The sequence below is a fragment of the Haemorhous mexicanus genome, chromosome 21 (genome assembly GCF_027477595.1).
Source record: "Haemorhous mexicanus isolate bHaeMex1 chromosome 21, bHaeMex1.pri, whole genome shotgun sequence".
NCBI classification, from domain to species: Eukaryota; Metazoa; Chordata; class Aves; order Passeriformes; family Fringillidae; genus Haemorhous; species Haemorhous mexicanus.
In genome coordinates, this window is record NC_082361.1 from 2,012,134 (window position 1) to 2,032,435 (window position 20,302).

The 20,302-nt window shown below is 47.1% G+C and overlaps 1 protein-coding gene across 1 annotated transcript; it reads left to right on the forward strand.

The window, feature by feature from the left end:
• Window positions 1–5,750: 5,750 nt before the first annotated feature.
• On the forward strand, window positions 5,751–20,236 carry RAB14 (RAB14, member RAS oncogene family). Its single transcript, XM_059865484.1, has 8 exons — window positions 5,751–5,926; window positions 12,776–12,834; window positions 13,709–13,762; window positions 15,202–15,379; window positions 16,399–16,465; window positions 17,263–17,350; window positions 17,665–17,695; window positions 18,301–20,236. Exons 2-8 carry the CDS (start codon window positions 12,783–12,785, stop codon window positions 18,476–18,478), a joined length of 648 nt encoding a protein of 215 aa, XP_059721467.1. The 5' UTR covers window positions 5,751–5,926; window positions 12,776–12,782; the 3' UTR covers window positions 18,479–20,236.
• The last annotated feature ends 66 nt before the right edge of the window (window positions 20,237–20,302 follow it).

Here is a 20,302-nt window from a genome sequence, read left to right on the forward strand (position 1 = left end):
AGCCCCAGGGGCGGGACCCGGAGCTCCCCCGCCTCCGCCCGCCTCCCTGGGCGCGGCTGCGGGACCGCGGGGACACGGGCACCGGGACACGGGCACGGCTCCCCTGGGCACGGGTACCCGGCACAGGTAGCCGGCACAGTTTGCCTGGCACAGGTACCCCGCAGCGGTGAGCCCAGACGCGGCGCCGGTGCCGCCCGTGCCCCCCGGCCCCTGTGGGGCTGGACCCGCCCAGCCCTCGGCCCCCCGCGTGTTCCTGGAGTCCCTGCACGGCCCGGCCTCTCCTGCCCTTCGGCTGCCACATCTTCCATTCCAGATAATGTTTGAATGCCTTGTAACGTGAATTCCGTTGCTTGTTTTGTAATTTTCCTGCAGTTATTGGTATGTCCCCGCCAAGCACACCTACAGGGGGTCTGCAGTACAGTCCCCTGTGGATGACAGTCATTAATCAGACATCGCTCTGGGATACAGTGTGGGATGTCCCAGTAACCCATCCCCGAGGGCTGGGAGCTGTCAGTGTCCGTGCACACCCTGATCCCGAGGGAGGGAGGACGGGCAGCACTGCTGGGACCAGCACTGGCCGTGCCCTGCAGGCCAGTGAGCTCTTCCTTCCTGTCCCCTGTTTATAGTGACCCTGTCCCTGCAGCCATGCTCCCGGCCAGGTGTGTGGATGCACAGATAAGTGTGTACAGGTATCTTCTTGGCCCTGAGCCACACCAAGCCCAGTTCTGATGCTCACCAGCTACAGTGTCCCTCAGAACATCTCCCTCACCACAGTGAGCACCCCTGGGCACTGGGTGAGTAGAGATCTGGGGAGCAAATTGGGATGACACAGGTGACACGTTGTAATTGTTGGTTAGATAAGCCCTTTAAGCTCCTAAGAAGTTTGGTGTAACAATAAATTACTTGAACACTGTTAAGAGCACACATGAAGACATGGACCTTATGGCTCATGTGCTTGGGAATATCACATAGAGCACACTCATCCTTTCCGTGGTGGTTGTGTTTGAAGTTGGAGAAAGGAACACGATCCTTCAGAGAAATTCACCAGGGAGCATTTTCTGTGAAACATTGTATGTAATAACACATCTGAGAGCGAGTCAGACATCTCCAACGGCACTCACAACAGAAATTTCTAACTTCTTGCATTTTTTATGGAGTTTTTGCTCGGCACTACCAGTGAGTTGTGGTAAATCTAAGACAGGCAGGCCACAGACAGCTGTTGTTTTTCTTTTGCTCTCTCCATCATGTAATCAGAGAACTGTCTTGTGCTCTTGAGAGGAGCACTGTACCGAGACAGTGCCACCCTGCAGTGGGTCCTCACAAAAAAGGTTTCTATGCCACCAACAATGCCTCCACTTGCTGCTGGAATTGTGAGGAACAAAGACATGGTTATTGATAAAGCCAGTGGTGGGTATTTCTCCTCTGTCATGGCTGTAACTGAAGAAGTTTTTTGTTATGCTTTTGTGTATGAGAACATTATTAATCAGAATATTTTAGGTGGGCTAAGAACCATCTGCCATTTTGATTCTGAAGTCTGGGAGAACTGTACATAACCAAGGCAGGAGCAAACCTTTCATTAAATCAGGAAGATCCTTTACAAAGAGGCACTGACACTGCACAATCACACAGATTTTGTTCCCATAACTTATCTACTTGATGCTCTGCATCATGTTCATAGCCTGTCATGCATTTGTAACATCTTTACACAGCTAAACCAAAAATTCTTCACCTGTCCATCAAATATGATTAATGCAAAATGACTTAGCCTTTTAAAGCCACTGTGTTCAATTAGTTTAACTACTGTCAAACTGTGATGTTTCCATGGAAATTTTAGGTCCCCTTTTCCACGACTGAAAATGCAGCTACACTTGTGCTGTTGAGAGACCATGGCATGCTGAACCATTTGAGGGAGTTCCTTTCTAAGAAGCAACCTCTCAGTGCAGAGGGTGAGATGTGGAACCACACGGGTTCAGAGCAGATCCAAGAGAGCTCTTGATGTCAGAAACCGCTGTGATTGATGAGGAGGGCAGAAAGGTTTTCAGGGAGCCTTGTGCTGTGGCACTGCAGAGTCCTTCAGCCAGGAAACACCTTGAGGTGGGGCACAAACCCCTGCTGGCTGTTGCTGTCAGCTCCAGAGGTTGCTTTCTGTCCAGAAGCAGCTCTGTGTGGATCAAACCTTGCCTTGTGCAAGATGATTGACTCACAAAGTCGTTCAGCACTGCCAGGATCTGGTCTCTGGGCATGTTGTCATGTCAGCCAGGAAACCACAGCACTTGCATGCCTTTCAAAAGCAGATGCTGGTATTTTGCAGGCATTTCTACAATTTGGTTTTGTGCTAAAGGACACATCAAAGTATGAATGCTTGAGGATTATGCTCAAGGCATCAGAGTTGAAAGGTGAACTCCAAAATAAGTCAAATGAATTCAGCAAAGTTCAGATTTATCTTCAGTCAGGACAAAAGGAGTCATGGTGAGCACTGACCCATCAAGTGGGCTCACTGCTGAATGTATTTGGAAGTATTCCTCAATATTAATGTTGAAGTTCCTGTGGAAAGGGGTACACTTCTATTCCATACTGCCTTTCCCACAAAATATTGACAGAAAATCCAGCTGAGCTGCATCTACTGGCACCAGAACTACCATTGGCCCAAATGTTCTTCCATCATTAATCAGTTTAATTTGAAGCTTTGAGGTTTGTAGAAGTGCCAGTGGGCTTGGGCTGCCTATTTTACATGAGATGAAGGAACTAAAAAAGATAAAGAAGGAACTAAAAAAAACCTTGACCACAGGAACATTTCTACAGACACCACAAGACTGAAATGGTAAGAGATGAAAGGAGAACTGGGCAACTCAAAAATAAAATACAAGTAAAGAGCAGTTAGTCATCTGTGACCAATCCAGTGCTACGTGATCAACTCCCACAGAAGTGTATTTCAAAGTAGTTCCTGAAAAATCCCATGTTCTCCCTTCTGTCTCTGTCTAGAGAAACTTGAGCAAAGCCAGAAGATGAAGCTGGGGTTCAGGGGAAGAAGCCAGACAGACAAACCTGACTTTAGCTACTTTTTATTGTCTGTTTGTGGCCTGACAGTTTAAATTCTGACAGTCTGGCCTGCTTACTGCTGTCCTCAGGAAAAAAACAGAGTGTTGCAGATAAAAAATTCCATTCAATCCCATGCTCTTCATGAATGCTGATGTGTAATCATATTTAGATTTATTTTCTTACATGGATGCATTCTAAAGAAGGAAGCAGATCCTACAGATCACTCTATGTAATTTATTTGCAAAGAAGAAAATCCTCAAACCTTCTATCAACTGCATTAACCCAGTCTTTACTTTCCCTGGGGTTTGTGGTACAGAAATAAACCCAAGAGCAAGGCTCACGTGAGCAGAACATTTGGATGCTGTTCCCTCTTGACAGAGGCCTCAGAAAGAGACACGTGGAAAAAGCTTTTCAAGAGTGGACTGACCCAGCAGAAATCCACAGGCAAGGGTGGGACCATAGAGGAGGAGCCCATCCCTGGCAATTTGGAATTGTTACCAATTTAGTGGGTTTTAATTACTGCTGTTAGGTTCTGTCCAGATGTTCACAATGAATGGGCTGAAGTCAGCCTTTTCTCAATAACTGTTGTTGAAAAACTGCTGCAGGCTTTCAAGCACTCACGAGAATAAGGAAGCAAAGAAATGCAGATGCTGTTACTCGATCCTTCTCACTCATGCCTTCTGTTAACTTTAAACTGTAGGAATATTTGAGCAGAGCACATAAAACAATTGAAAAGCAGGAGTTTTGAAGCAAATCTGTATTGCCTTTTACATCACTGCAGAAAGGAAGGTAGTTTTACATAAAATACATTTGGGAATTTCAGTTAAAAAGCTGAACCTTACTCACATTTAGGTAATGGCTTTTAATTTTGTTGCAGGTAAGAAACAAAAGTAATTCTACCCCAAAACTGCTTCTCATTTCTGTTCACAATTAAAATTCCCCACGAGCCAGACTCCAGATTAAAGTGAACTGAACCACCACAGAGATTTTCCAAGTTGTGGAGTAATCCTGAGGAGTCTCCATGGGCACTGCAGGGGAAGTGCCACCCTGTGAGTGTGACTGGAGAGGTGCAGGGGGTGAGCCCGAGCCTGCCTGGGGGAAAGGGCTGCTTGCAACTCCCCTGGAAAAGAAGCTGCAGCTCCAATCAGCCACTGCCACCCTCGGCAGGCTGTGCACCCATGGATAACAGCAAGAATTACCTGTCACCAATTCCATCTTGTGAAAACAGGGAAGCTCACCCTGCCTGCCTGACTCTACCAACACGGAACCATACTGAAGTCCTCAATGTATTTTCATGTGTAATATTTGAACAATTCTGAATTTTAAAACTTCTCAGTACGGTGTCTGTGTTAATAGAATAATATTTGGGGCAGTACCAGGGAAGTGTATTTTTTTCAAGTCAGTAAACCAGACTGCAACTGTGTCACAACAGTCAGGTCATTTTCCGTTTAAAGACTCCCTCTCGTGGAAATCATTCTCACTGGCTTGTTTTGACCTATTTTCCTAGTAAAAGTCACTCCATATAAGGTTTTGCAAAACTTGAAAAGGATTCTCTTGCACAGTGTTGTCTGCTTTGAACTTAGAACTCTGACAGCAACTGACGGGAGTCCTACATCTGTACCACATTGTCAGCAGATTTTGTATTTTTCTATTGAATCTTTGCTTTTTATCACTCAAGAGATTTATTTATTTAGTGTGTAGATAAAGGGGAAAAGAATTCTAATTGTTTTTCACCAGTGCTTTTCACTCTCTGAGGTTTCTGCCCAGGTAACAGGGAGTGTTATCTACCAAGCAGTTTCTCCCTGGTAGAGGCTGAGTAATAATTAGGGGGTGGCTGATTCATGGAAAGCAGAGGATTCCCTGGATGTTGCTCAACTAAGGAAATGGAATTAGTAATGTCACAGTAATGGAGATGGAAAACGCCCAATCTGGAAAATACTTCCACAGAAATGTTATGGCAGTGGGGAAGCTGCAATGTGAATCTTGGACATTGACACACAGCAGAATCTGATGCTTTCCATAATGTGTGGGACTGAAATAAAATCCTTATTGGGGAAATTTACTGATAAACTTTTACATCTCCTAACCCACCGATTTATTTTTTGAATCCGTGAGCTCTGAAATTTGGGCAGATCGTTGTGGGTTTAGGTCTTTAAAATCGCATGCCACAAGTGTTTAAAAAGCCGATATAAAATATTCAAAGCCCAAATGGACACCTTCGAGCATTTCACGGGACACGGCCAACACCGGATGATGTTATTGGAGACACACGGGGGGCTCTGGAGCCCCTCAGAGGTGCCGGACGCTGCTACAGCCCCGTACCTGCGCCGTGCCGGACTGCTCCCGTTCTCACCGTGTCCCCGCGAGCTGGGGGCTTCCGGGCGGGTCACTGGTGGCTTCCGCGCCACTTTCCAGGAGAACAGCGCGGAAATCCGGGATTTTCCGCGCTGCCCGAGGCCGCGCTCCGCCCTGAGGCGCCGCCGCCGCTCCTCCGCCTGAGGGCGCGCGCGCTCCCGCCCCGCCCCGCGCGCGCGGCCCCGCCCCGGCTCCGCCGCGCGCGCGCGCTCCCGCCCCGCCCTGCCCCGCCCTGCCCCGCCCCTAGCGCCGGCTGGGTGGGCGGGGCCTCGCCGGGCAGTGGCCGCCGCGATTGGCTGCGTCGCGGCGCCCTCGCGCCCACTCTTTGTGCGGCCCCGGCGCCCGTCGAGAGTGGGAGGGGAAACCCCGTGCGAGGGGCGCCGCCATCTTGGCTGCGGGGGTGATGGGGGCGCAGCGGAGCCGCGTCTGAGGCAGCGGAGCGAGCCCGGACCGAGCCGAGACACACAGCCCGCGGGGCACCGGGCACCGCCCGCACAGCCGCGCTGCACAGCTCCCTGAGCCCCGAGCACAGGTACGGCGGGCCGCCAGCGCCGCCCGCCCGGCCGGGCCTGCAGCGCCAGGCCCCGCGCCGGGGCTCCGCCGGGCCGGGCGGAGCGGGGCGGGTCCCGGTCGGCCGCGCTCCGTCCCGGTGCCGCCCCGAGCCGCGGCCCGGCGGGCCCGCAGGGCGCCCTGCGGCCCCGAGGGCGCTGCGGGCGGGCCCCGGGGCCGGCAGGGAGGGGAAGGGGCGGCCGGGCCGAGCGGGGGGAGGCTGCGGGCAGGACTAGGCCGCTTTGCTCTGTGTCACGCCGCCTCCCACTGCTCCTCGGCACTGCACAGTCGGCAACGCCACCAGCGAACACCCGGCCACAGGCGATATTTTTATATGTGTGTTTCTGTATCTCCCCCTTACGAGCTGTTGCAGTTGCACGTAGGGTGTGTATGTGTATATTGTATCGTATATGTGGCCGATGTGCAGCGTTATCTCTACTTTTAATTGTTATATCGACCTGTGCCGTCGTGAACTTTGACAGAAAAATAACTTTGAGGGTTGAGGGAAAAGCCACTTCCTATTTGAGAAAGCAGCGAAAGTATTCTAGACTGGGTTTTCTTGACAAAGCTTATTTAGGCTAAACAGAGTGAAATTCTTTTCTTTCTCTTAATTGTTTATCGCCTGTTTGCAGCACACTAAGTATCTACAGCATCTGTTGGTAGCTTTGTCTTGAATTGGAGTTGTGCTGAATTATCCTTGCACTAAAGCTAGGCAGAGGTGGGTGTCTGCACTGAAGTGGCTCTGGCAGTGGCACTGGAGGTTACTCGCTGTGGCTTTTGCTTTGAGACAGGGTAGATCTGTGTTGGGATGTTTTTCAGAGGTGACAGAGCCCCTTAGTGAACAGGATTCATTCAGGTTGGCTGTATCCTAAACCATATCAAGCCCCAAGTCTCCACATCTTTTACAGATGTTATCCTGTGGAATGGATTGCCTGGGATTGATTCCTGACATGGTTTGGACTGAGGGGCCCTTGTGCTTGGGCAGTACTTGCTAATGGGGAGAAAAAACCTTGGGGAATTTAATTACTAAATGTCACAATTTAATATGATTTATAAAGGAATTTGCTAGCTTCCTGTAGGGATTTGAAAATGTCGTAAGCCTGAGTGGAAGGAAGAAGTTCCTCTTTTCCATTTTGCAAGTAACAAAAAAAAAAAAAAGAGGAGTTCTTATAAAGGACAGCAGTTTGGAAACAAACCTGTTCTACTGGAGGTACTGGGATGTAAAATGTAAATAATGCTTTAAAATTACCTGCTCACTCCTGGGTATCTAGTGAAACCTGGTTAAGATTGATTCTCATTTTGCTGAATCTTCCTCAATCAGGAGGTAGATCTTAGTTAATATTTACCTAAAACGTCTGTGACTTGTGTTTCCCTAGGTGGGGACTCCAGAGCATTCTGATTTGTTGGAATGACAGAAAACTCTTCTGGTTTTGTATATTCTGTCCCAAACTTAGCTGATATCTCTGGACCTTGGTTCTCCTGTGGGAACAGACACAACAGGTTGGAGTGTTCTGTAGGAGAAGTGAGGAGATACAAGTGGATAAAGAGTGGCTGAGGGGAGGGACATGGCAGAAGGTGCTGGAGCTGATGAGGACAGGTAGGCAGTGATTAGTTCAGCTCTGCTGCTCGGGTGTGGCTAGGGAGAATTGAGGTGTGCACATATAAATGCAGGAAGTTTAGGAAGCCAAATGGAGTAACTTAATGAAGCAGGATGTGAAACCAGTAGAAGGATAACCAGGACAAGGTGAGTGTGACTGGAGAGCTGGTGAGGAAAGTCAGAAGGTAGTGTGTTATGATTTAAAAAGAAAAATGAAGTTCTCCTGGAGGAAGGAGAAGTGAAGGCCTGTGAAGCCTTTGAAAGAACCTCCTAGGCCTCAGGCTGGGTTCGGGTGTTGGACATTATTAGGGAACATACCAAATGCATTTCTTCAAGAACAGCCTGGAAAGGGCTCTGCAGGGCTGAAGTCTGAGCCCCAGAGCTTGCAAGCCTCCTGTGCTGTCAGGGAAAGAGTAACCAGAGGTGGGAATAGTAAGGAAATGCAAAGTGATCCTGGGCAGCAGCTCCCAGAGGCTCTGGGTGAACAGAGATCACCTCAGCCAGATTTCCTGTCTTGTGCTCACTGGATGCTTTGGTGAAATCCCAAGGGGGGAGCAGGGGAGGATGACTCTGGAGGAGCTGAGGGAGGAGTAAGGAACTGGCCAGCAACAAGTGATGTTGTCACACAGGTGTGAAGGCTGCAGCAGGCTCTGAGACTCCTCAGGGATCAGGCTCAGCAGGGCTTTGTAAAGCCAAGCCTGCAAAAGTGAATAAATAAGCAGAGCAGGGTGGCTGCAGAGCATCATCTTAAAGAGGGCTGAGATGTTGATGTGGTTCAGGAAGACCTGAATGTCCTTGTGTGTGAAAGCCAGAGAACCACAGTGGAATTTAATTGTAGCAGACCTCATAGCTTGCTGTGGCCAACAGACCTATGGGAATGCAGTGCTTGGGTGAGTGAATTGATAACAGAGCTGTTGTTGCCTTCAGTGTGCTGTGATCTGACAGGTGACCATAACTGAAGCACTCAGACTCTCTGGTAGCCTGCTGAAGTGAGGTACCAGTTGAACCCCATTGTTCTGTGTGCTTAACAAAAGTCCTTATCAGGGGAAAGTGCAGTTACAAAATGAAACAATTCTACCCCTCTCCAGCTCGTCCCCCTTATCAATCTTATTGTTGTCTGTTAATTAACATCCAAGTAATCTGCAGCTTCAACTGTGAGAGCTTTCCTGCTGCACATCCTTGGAGAATGATGCACAGAACATCTGGCTGCCCAGATGGACCACAAAATACCTTTTGCTTCAGAGTAACTGCCCAGTGGTTCCCTGGCTGCAGGGTGCTGTGGTTTGCAGGGAACCAGGAACAGCTGGGCAGTGCTGAGTTTGAAGGTGGTGTTTTTTTTCCCCAGCTCTTATCCCTGCACATGGGCCATCCATCAGCTGATGGTGTGAACCACAGCAGTGTCTTAATAAACCCTCTGCATGCAGGTTCTGGTCTCCTTTCATAACACACCTGCTTCTTGTTGAGCATAAAGATACTAAATTTCTCCATGCACTTGATACCCAGGGAAGAGTTAAAGCTGTGTCCTTGAGCTGGAAGGAACTGCACAGGTCTCACAAAGGCTGGTATGAATCTGATATTTACAGTTATGTTACTGTGATAAAGCATGTTACAGCAATGTGCCCAGAACAATCTTATCTCAGGAAGTACAGATGTAGCTGATACTTGAAATAAGGCTTCAGTGAGATTTCTAAATATCTGTGTGGTGCTTTTTGATTAGAGGAGGAGATGTAGATGTCCTGGTGTCTCATTAAGGTCATATTTAATGTATTTAAAAAAAAAAAGCCTCTAAGAAGAAGTTGATATATGGGAAATGGATTTGGTGACACTGCTCACTGCAAAATTTAATGTAAAACAGAAATGAATTGTATAGGCTTTGAAATGAGCATAAATCTGTGCTTAGTGAGATCCTCTGGCCAGTGGCCATCCTGCACTAATGCTCTGGGCTCCAGGGCAGCCTTACCTGGAGGAGGGAGCCAACATGAGCTGGCAGCCTTGCCCAGAAGAAGGATGGCAGGTGGGCCGAGCTCCCAGACTAAACTTCTGCTTTCTGTTAACAGTAAACTCATGGCTGGTTAACTTTGATGTCACCGTGCACAGTGCCAGCACGGCCGAGGCTGAGCTGTGGATATTTATTTATGTGCAGCTTTCTCAGCCCTGCAGTCCTTGCTCTCCCAAGAGGAAAGCCCCATCCCCCCATTGGAATTATTGAGACTCACATGTCTGGAACAGAGAGGGTGGAGGCAGAACTCCAGTTCCTGGAGATGAGTGGTGCCTATCAAGGCATCAGCCCCTTGCATTGACATGTAGCTGATAGTTTAGAATTTACTGACCCCTCTTGTGCCCTGTTCTTGTCTGGACTTCCTTCTTTCGTCTGCAGTAAATGCTGAGGTGGCCACTTTTCCAAGGCTAAATTCTCAGCAGGGTTTCTCTGCTTAGTTGGTTGCAGGTTTTTTTTTTTCCTCCTTCAGCACAGAGTCCTTGTGGAATATCACTTTATTCCAAGATCTGAATACAGTTTGAACTCCTGCTAATCCTTACTGGAATTTGAGTGTATAAAAGTTTGTTATTTGGTTGTTTTAGTATTGCTTGGGTTTTTACTTGATTTTTTTATTTAAAGGAATCATCTGTTCTCCAGAAAATATTCCTGACCTTTACTAATGGTTTGGACTATTTCAGAATCTTTTCTGTAATGTGACCCTTGGAATAAATGTAATACCAGTAGTTTTTTGCATTGAAATAGCATAGTTAAGACTTTTTTACTTAGAGGGCATACTGAAAATGATCATATCTCAGCAAGCAGAAACAGCCTGACAAACAGAGCTGTATATTTAGCAATAAAGATACAGTTGAGACTCACTTCAAATTGAGTTTATGACAGAGACTGCACAGAGTTCCCAGTTTGTCCATGCTTTATAAAAAGTCCTCCACACTTTCCAGACTTGGATTGCAGGATGCATTTCCCTCCTGGTTGGAACAGCAGAGCAGTTCAACATTGTTTACCACACAGTGATATCCTAAAGTCATGTGCTCAGAAACATGAAACTTCCCTGTGTTTGGAGTACTTGGCAGCCCTTGGCCTCCTGGTCTTGGGAAGAAGAGAGGGCACTCAGGCTTCTGCAGATTCCATTGCCACATAGGTGGTTTGTTCCCTGTCTTGGAGTTCGTGGTGCTGCTGGGTTTGGTTGGGGTTGTTAACAGCTTCAGTGACTGGATATTTCCATCCTCAGAATGCACAGGAGACCTTTGGTGCATATTGGTGCTCTTGGTGTCTTGTGGCTGTAACACCCAGCTGTTTTTTGGGGAAAACAGGGCAGTTCCTGCTCTCCTCCTGAAGTACTTGCATGTATAAATCAGTTTGTTCAAGCTTTCTTTTATACTTCCAGTTACCTCCAGGACCCCCAGTGTGGCCCTGTGTGCCATCAAATGGAGCTGAGCTGTGAGCGTGGTGCTCCTGCCCTGCCCAGAAAGGAGGTGGCAGTGAAGGGTCCTGCAGGAACATGTGCTTTGTGTGCCCAGGTTACTGTGCTGGGACATGCTGGAGAAGAAAAAGAACATAATGTGTGAAGATGTTCAGGAAACTTGAAGGACTGGATGTTTCCACAGTGACACATTCGTTTGGAACTCAATCTGGAGCAGTGACTTGTCTTTATTTACTGCTGTTGAAAATAACCCATTCACGTGCTGAAGCTGGTACTGTAATTCTGGAATCTTCCAGGAAATAAAGCAATAAAGCTGCTGGCTTGCTTGGTGAATTAGTGTCCAAAATTGTCAGTTTATTTCCTATCTTGGAATAAACTTGGTTCAGTAGAACAGTGTGTGTCTCTGTTGGATTTAGCAGAGGTGCTGTGTGTTCTGCTTGGGACAGAAGGACCGAGTGTTTCCATCTCCTGAGCCAGGCGTGGAGGGAAGACGAGGTGCACTGCCTGGCACTCAGTAAACCCTCTGAGCTGCTCTGGAGTGTTCCCCTCCCAGGTCTAGATAAGCATGTTTGCCTCAAATCTCAGTGCTGGGAAGCAGAGGCTGCTGGCTCTGTGCTGGGTGTGAGATTTGTTCATCTTTCTTATGACTGCAGTTCACTGAGAGGGATTAATTGTGGTGCAAGGAACAGTGCTTTGCTTTTGAGAAAGTCCCAGGCCTGGAAGCTTTCCTCTGTATTTCTTTCCAGTATTGGTTTCATTTGTCATGTGAATGACACATGACCTAATGAAAATCTTTCTAGGCTCCAGCAGTGTTCCTTGTAAGGAGTACCATGTGTTTGTAATGGCTGGCTATCTGCCCTGCAGGAGCAGCAAGGGAAGTGCTGAATTCCTGCTAGAAATTTTCCACTAGCTTAACTGGTCAGTGGATCCAGTTTAACTTAAAGCCTGGGACCAAGGCAGGCATTTCCCATCTTTATGTTACCTGGCAACATCTGGCCCTTGCAGATGTGTAATCCTGGCTAACTGGCGTGTTAGTTAGCAAGTCAGCTTTTACTCCTTGCAGATTTAAACAGCCAAAGCCAGTTCTGATTCCCTCGATGTTTAGGAAAATTCTGGAATGTTAAAAGTATTTTGACTGTCTTTTAAAAAAGAGAAACTGCTCAGCAGCCTCTCTGTAGCACTGCTGTGCTGACAAAGCCACAGAGATGTTAACCAACTTCCTGAACATCTGATTTGTGGCTTACAGCACTTTTCTGACATGGACAAGCAGCACCCCAGGCCCCAGTTAAGGCTACTACAGCATTCTTTTAAATCTTAGCTGTTTGCTGCAAGCTGCACTGCTTCCTTTGTTGCTGTTGCAGGTCTCAGAAGTGTGAGGTAATAGTTCCAACTTGCTGGTTTTGTTAAATCTCTCCAGGTTTTGTGCTGGAGTCAGATTTTATTTTGGGTTGATCCATCAGCTCTTTGGCGGGTGAGGGCTGGTCTGGCAGTGACTGTGCAGAGCAAGGAGGGACTGAGCTTTTCAACAGCTTTAGGTCCTTCTGGATAAAATTGATTATCAGTGCTACCCCAGGGTGTGTTTCTTCTTGGAGGCCTTGCTGACAGGGGCTCAGAGCAAACCATGTGGGAACTTTGCTGGCTGTGCCACTAATTCAGTGACACTGGGGAGCTACACAGATTGAACTGTGAGTGAAAGGGTGGTTGGGGGAGAGAGGAAGAGGAAGGGTTATTTTGTTTATATGAACTAAACTGGATGATTTGGGTCACCTTGAGAGAACAAGTATCAGTTCTGACATGTTCTCTTTTTTTATTTTAGTGCCACAATGGCAACTGCACCTTACAACTATTCCTACATCTTTAAGTACATCATTATTGGTAAGTACCAGTGGGCTCACACCTGTGTATGCTCTGTGTGGGTACATGAGGAGCCTGTGGCTGTGCCAGGCTGCTTTCAGTTTGTGCTTGTCCCACCTCAGTCCCCACAGGTCACCACACTTCTCTGCAGCTTTAGCATTTACTGGAGCATTTTGCATCATTAATCCCAAAGGTTTTAGAATTTATGTTGAAGGCATGAGTACTGATTGGAAACCATTGCATGAGGCTGATAAACCTCTGTCAGGCTGTATTTTTTTGTTTAAATGTTGCTTTTAGCTGCAGCTTCCTTGGCTGCTTAGTCAGGGACTCTAAGGGATTACATGTATTGCTGTCCCAGAAGAACTGGTCTTGCTGTTAATTGTTTAATTGTTAATGACCTTGTGTAGGTGTAAATGATCTGCAGGTTCGTAAGTCAGGCTGCTGTGACAGCCTCAGCCTCTGGAAAAGTTGGTTCTTAAAAGATCTTGCTGTGTCTCACTCTTGGCATTGTGCAAGAGGATCAGTGGAAATAAAGCAATTTCTTGAGGTGTTCTGGATGGTTGTCAGTATTTTGATGTTCTTACCACAGTAAGACAGGAGCAAACATCAAGTATATTTTACATTTCAGTTTCTTCAGCTGTACTTTTTATAACCTTGTGAAATAGAATTATAAAATCAGTAATACAAATTAACTATTTCTTGAGTGATCTGCTCTTGCTCACGAGCTGTATCTGTAGCCAAAGCTTTAGTGGCAAGTTGATAAATTCAAGGCTATAGCCAGGGATAGAACACTGCCCATCTGACCTGAGAAATGAATGTCTCTGTACCATTTGTTGTGTGGGAGGAAGAAAATGTGCTTGTTGCAACAATGATTTAACTATTCTTTCTGTAACAGGGGACATGGGTGTAGGAAAGTCCTGTTTGCTTCATCAATTCACAGAAAAGAAGTGTGAGTATTTCAGTTCATGATATTTATTCTAACTGGCATTTTCATCCCTTTTCCCTGCCTGTTTCCATCATGCACAAGCTCAGTTTGGTCAGTCTTACTCTCTTTGAGTTTGGATTGTGCTGGGTCACATTTCTGGTTTGACTTGAGCAGATGCAGAAACAAATATTGATGTAGTTATGGCAAAACCTGCTCCAGCCAATCCTGCCTGTGAGGAGAGGGAGGACTGGATCTGATTTTACAGCTTTTCTGTGATTTTGATGTGGACAAAGAGAAATGTAGTGTCTGAGCTTTGCATGTTTTCAGTATTGGTGTAGCTCACAAGCAGTTGGAGTTTTTAGTACTGTTAAGGAGTTCAAAAGGAAAAAAAAAAAAAGAAATAATTTTACTGAGAGTCCTGGTTTGCAACCTTCAGCAGCCCTGCAGGACACTTGGCCTGCCCTGGGTGATGGTGTTTAGGGCTTGCTGCAGTCTCTCTCAGCTGAAACATTTTCTTGTGCTTTATCATCACTAATTAAGAATTAGCTTCAGTTGCTGCTGGTGTGTGTTGCATTGGGGTTTGCAGCAGCTGTTACCTCACTCAGTGAGTAAGTCTGGAGGTATTTCTCAGTACAGGCATCACCATGTGCTGCTTGAGATGAGGTAACAAGTGGGTAGGAGCTGCACTTTAAATATTTGTTTTCCACTAGAAACAGGAACTTCTGACTGCTGTTTTTAATGAAAATGCAGTATCAGCCAGTTATTTAAAAGCCATTTTGCACATGGTCAGATTGTCCATGAGGAGAAAGTTCTGTCAGCACCAAGCCAAAGCAGTACAACCAAACCGATGTGCCAAACACCTCTGCTGTGAGACTGCCCCTAACTCTAGGCAGCCTGAGTAGGTCCTCATCCTGTCTGTATTTTCTTGATCTTCCTCAAAGATGAGCTTATTAACACGAGTTTATCATAACTGGAAAGTTGCCTTTTTGGATTTGATTTGGTGTGTTTGTAGCTGCTTATGAAACAGGCATTTTCTTGGACAGTCATGTTATTGCCCTGTCTGAACCAACTTGGGTGTTTGTTTTTAAAAATGTGACAGACTTTTTAACTGTATCTTTCTTGGTAATGCCCTAAAAATTATCTTTTCCTACTACATTAAAATAGTTAACCATCTGCAAGGATAGACTGGGAGTCAGCTGACTTGGTACCTTCTGATATGTATGGCCAAAGAGCAGCAGAGAAGGCAAGGAATTTTATAACTGTTCTTAAAACTAACAGCAGCTCAGGAAATGGAGCATTTTGTTTCTGGTTAAGTGATGCAGTTTGGGAACTGTAGCTGTAAAAATGCTTTTTTAGAGACTGAAAATCCAGTAAAGATAACTGAAAACTTGTGGGAGTCATATTTTTGCAACAAGGAAAATGTCCTAGGAAGATCTGATCTTTGCTCTTATTTTTCATGACAGTTATGGCAGACTGTCCCCACACAATTGGTGTTGAATTTGGCACAAGAATAATTGAAGTTAGTGGCCAAAAAATTAAACTACAGATTTGGGATACAGCAGGACAAGAGAGATTCAGGGCTGTCACACGAAGCTACTACAGAGGAGCAGCAGGAGCTCTCATGGTCTACGACATCACCAGGTAAGGGCAGCAGAGCTCTGGGTGTGATGCTGAGGTTGGGATGCACAGCCCTGTCGGTACTGTCTGTCTGTCTGTCTGTCCCCTTGGCTCAGAGGCTCTGTGTGTGTCTGGATGTGCAGCATCCTGCCTGCCACACCTTACCTAAACACCCCTGTGCTTAAAGGGCTGCAGATGAGACAGGGGATGATGTGAGCAGCTCGTCTTGGAATATCTCGCTGCTGATGAGCCTGAGGAGTTTGCATTTCAGGCTGTGACCCCCTGTGTTGAAGTTGTTTTAAAGAAGTGGCTTTGCCCCTAGAATCTGCTCTTCAGCACGAGGATGTTGCTGCAGTGGAGGCATTGGCAGGGCTCACCTGGCAGGGCTGTGCTCCGGCAGAGCGCGGCGGTGCCGCAGCGAACGTGCGGAACTGCCCGTGGTGTGTGGGGACAGAGCCTGGCCTCAGCCTGACCTGGGCCTCTTCCCCAGCAGCCTGGCACTGCACAGCACCCTGCCTTCCTCTAGAGGTGACAGCTAAAGATGCTGCTCAAGCAGTAGTGAATCAGATGCAACATGAAATACTTTTGCTTTCACACGTCTCTCATCTTCCTCTGGGGCTGTTCTTGATATTCTTCAGGCACTCCTTTGTTTTTTCCTGCATAGGTAGCTGTATTTCCTGTTTGTGTAAATCTTGAGTAAAACATGACTTTCTGCAGTTTGTTACTGAAGGGCTGTTCTGCTGCACTGTGTTCTGTAAGAGCATTTGACAGGAAACCCTTTAACATGTTCTATTGAAAACAGCACCAGCCTTGTCTGTGTGCAGAGCTGGGTGCTAGCAGAGGGAATTGGTCTGGCTTTCCACTGGCAGTGTAAGAGCTGACTTGAATTTGTGGTCTGAGTTCACACTGCTGCTGCTTTGTCTGTTTTGAGGTGGGGAGAACAGCAGGGATGATGGATGTTGCTGTGTTTGGATGCTGACTGTGCTGTTAGCACCTAAATATTTTATAAAAGGCTAAAAGTGTCCTCTCTTGATTCTTTGCAGAAGAAGTACATATAATCATTTAAGCAGCTGGCTGACAGATGCAAGGAACCTCACCAATCCAAATACTGTAAGTTGGACTTCATTTAGCTTAAAAGCAAGGTTGCTTCTCCCTGAGGAAGTGGTGGGAGGCTCAGGCCAAAGCACTGCAGTGGTCTCTGCAAGAGCTGCCTGTGTTTTCTGCACTGCTCCTGTCCCCACATGCAGAGTGCAGTGATTCACTTCCCTACTGCAGCTGCAGCACAAGGGCTTCCTCTAAAAGTCTTCTTGTGCCACTCACCTTTCAGGGTTGGTTTGAAGCAGTTGGAGACAAAATTGGGATGAAAGCTGGACCAGCCTTGACTTGTGTTATTCCTCCTTGCTTTGTGTCAGTAATGAGGTGAATGCTGTCTTTAGGCTGGAATGTAAATTGGATCTCCAGCATAAGCTGACCAGGTTTTGTGGAGGAAGATCCTTCTGGGTCTCTCTGCCCATACCACAGGGCTGCTGTTCTTCAGCCTGTTCCTGAATGCTTCTAAAATACTTTAGCACCAAACTGATGAGAAAACTCTAAAGATTCTGTCTGGTGATTGAACAAATACAAGAAGTGGCTCAGGGTGCAGCTCTCATGAGTAAAGAGCAGCTTTTTAGGACCTCATCTCTTGAGAACACCCCAGAGCCTTGGAAAGTGACAGCTGCAGATGCTGTTCCTGCTTTCCCAGAGTGGGGAATGTTAGAGCAGAGTTCTCCTGAAGGAGCATGGCTTCTGTAGGTAATCTGCTCTGCCTATTTCCTTTTGGGCTTTTAAAAAGTCTCTTTAATAACGAAGGTGGCAGTGAAAAGGCTCCTAAGCTTTTTCCCAGACTAACTCTTTCTCTCCTGACCCAGGTGATAATCCTCATAGGAAACAAAGCAGACCTGGAAGCACAGAGGGATGTTACATATGAAGAAGCCAAACAGTTTGCTGAAGAAAATGGTGTGTTTTTTTCTCTTGAGCTGGTACTTTCCTACAAGATAGTGATGTTAAAGTGAATCCTCAGCATTGATAGCTGCAAGCTTACACTTCCAGAGTGATGGAATTGTATGTACAAACTCCTGCTGTGCCTCAGGCAGTCTGATAACTGTGTGTAGTTCTAGAAGTCAGCCTGTGCTGATGCCTTAACATAGTCACAAAAGCTTGTTTAGTACTAAAATAGTGTCTTGCATGTAATGGGAAGGTCGTGGTGTGTCTGACTTGGGGCTTTCTGAGGTGTGTTGTGTACTGACTGTAAAACCTCTGTCTCTGAACAGGTTTATTGTTCCTTGAAGCAAGTGCAAAAACGTAAGTGACTTTTGGCTGCGGTGATGTTCAGATTGGTCTGTTTGCTGTGTCTTGAAAGTAACTTGGAACTGAGAGCTCTGGCAGCATTTCAGGCAAAGACTGGTAGAATTCAAATGAACTGGTTTGGGTTTCAGGCCTTATTTGAGTGTGGAATGTGTTCAGTGTGTGAAGGGTTCCTTCCCCTGGCTGTTCAGAGCTGCAAGTTTGGTCTGTAGGCAATGACCAGCCCCTCCAGTAACTGAAGAATTGCTGTGCCATGCTTGGGGCTGGCTGTGTCACTGGGGATCCCCAGGGCCACCAGGAAACGTGGCTCCCACTGGCACCTGCCAGAACAGAACTCTGGAACAAAAAGAGGTTCTGATCCATAGCGGCTCCCTTGGCTTTAAGCCTCTGTCAGAACTGTCCTGTGCACGTGGCTTGATGCCTTGGCTTATTTTTGCTCCTCAGTCCTTACTCCTGCTGGTCCTGATGGGGGTGTGGTGGCCAGGGAGGGCTTGCCCTGAGCCAGGGCTGGGCTGTTGGGCTGTAGAGGAGGGCACAGTGCCTGCCCAGCTCCCTCTGGAAGCAGCACTGCAGCCCCAGTAACTCCTGCTGCTCTCTTGCAGTGGAGAGAACGTGGAGGACGCGTTCCTGGAGGCTGCCAAGAAAATCTACCAGAACATCCAAGACGGGAGCCTGGACCTGAACGCGGCCGAGTCGGGCGTACAGCACAAACCGTCAGCCCCGCAGGGGGGGCGGCTAACGAGCGAACCCCAGCCCCAGAGAGAAGGCTGTGGCTGCTAGTGACCCCTCCGTGGCTCCTCCTGACCCCTCACCTCTGGCTCTAGGGAGTGGTGCTTTTGACCGCTTCCCCATCTTCTGTACATCTTACTGGGTTTAATTAAAACTCTGAGACAAGTTTAACACAGTACTAAACTGCTAAACAACTTTAGATGTAATCAGGTTATCAAAGGCAAGTAGAGTAATAAAACCTCTCCTGCATGGTAAATCTAGAAGTTTTTTTTTCCTTGATTGTCCTTGTGATAGTGTCACCGATACATAATTTAAACTGAGCACTGATGCTGGACTCCTGATTTTACACTTTTGCAGGGCTTTGTCTTGTATGGTTTATTTTATGGTTCTTTGGCCTTTCTTCCCCACCTCTAACTGTTCGAGCTGTCAGTAGTAAAGGATAAGTTTTTGCTGTGAAATGACTTCTGATGGTAGCGAGGGGCTCTGTAATGATGTGCTTTTGTTGGAAGAATTCCCTGTGGGACGTGCTGGGGTCGGGGTGGCGCAGGGAAGCGATCTGTTCATTCTTGTGCTCAATAGCTTTACGTCATTCTTTTGCCACTTTTATCCTTTACCTTTGTTAACAGAACGTAAATATGTATAAAATTTGAAGGAACTGAGCTAACAGTTAAATACATCCTGTGTATATGATTTTAATGAAGAAAATGATGCCTGGCATTAGAGCAGTGTGTGAGAACCCCCGTTTGTACAGTCTGAGCTCTCTGCGCCCCCGTGGCAGCACAGCCCAGCTGGGGCTGCAGCTGCTGGGTGTCACTTGCAGGGTCCCTATGGTGCTGGGGACACAGACATTAACACTAGTGGGGCGTGGCTCTCATTCTGCACTGTGCAATGCTCCCCTCTGCACTCAGCAGTGCTCTGCCTGCTTCTCTTTGGCATTCTCGGGCTTCAGCCGTGGCCGGGCTCTCGCACAGCTCCTGCTTTTGTACCTTGGGACTGGGCAGAGGCTGGACTGGACAGTTGGAACAACGTGTGCTCTCTAGGGATTTTTAACTACTCTTGTATCTTTTAACAGTGCTGTGTGAGGGGTTTTTTTAAGGGTTTTGCTTCAAGCTTTCAAGTATGTCCTTCCTGGGGTGCCACAGCCTGGCCTGTGTGTGAGGGGGTGTCACGTGGTGACCGTGCTGGGGGGGTGGTGCTGCACTAATGTGGGGTTTTACTGTGGCTCCTTGTGCAGCTTCACTTGGAAAACATCACAAGGTTTAAAAATGGAAGGGGGTAAGTGCTTAACCACAATCCAGTGTCCCACTTGGGGCTTACTGCATCGTTTCAAATACAAAGTAGTCTGAAAATCCCTCTCTAGACACTAAAACTCTACAATGTTCAGACTTGTAAGTAACCAGTGGTACCAGAGTATTGTACAGTCAATGTTAAATAAAAGCCAAAACTGGAATGTGCAGACAATAGGATTTGGGTAACTCGTGTGCTGTCCCTTTGTTTGTCTGGTTAGTCCTTTTTTAACTCCTGTTCCTCAGTAGATGGGTATGTTCAAGATCTCCAGCTCCTGCATCCTGCTTAACCCAAGGCTGCACCAGGGTTTGCCCAGGGACCACGACCTGCTGCTGATGTGAAGTCAGTGTTGTAATGACTACAGCTTGTTGAGGTGCAATACCTGTACTCCCAGAGTAAGTTACAGTAGGTCTCATTGTTTCTGTCACAGAAAGGATCTGTTTGGACTGCTGTACTCCTCATTTGATGTAACAATGCTATTAATCTAAATATTTGTAAATAAAGTACCTGTATCTAGATAAACCTCCCTGCTGTCTGTTACTTGCTCTGGCCCTCTGTGCTGAGGGTGGGACCTCTGAGGGGAGAGAG

What these genes read in the sequence shown, in the direction of transcription:
- RAB14 (XM_059865484.1), top strand. Translation starts at nt 12,783, where the DNA reads ATGGCAACTGCACCTTACAACTATTCCTACATCTTTAAGTACATCATT. An exon ending in ACCTCACCAATCCAAATACT is followed by an intron (nt 16,466 to 17,262) that starts GTAAGTTGGACT and finishes CTCCTGACCCAG; the next exon opens with GTGATAATCCTCATAGGAAA. An exon ending in CTTGAAGCAAGTGCAAAAAC is followed by an intron (nt 17,696 to 18,300) that starts GTAAGTGACTTT and finishes GCTCTCTTGCAG; the next exon opens with TGGAGAGAACGTGGAGGACG.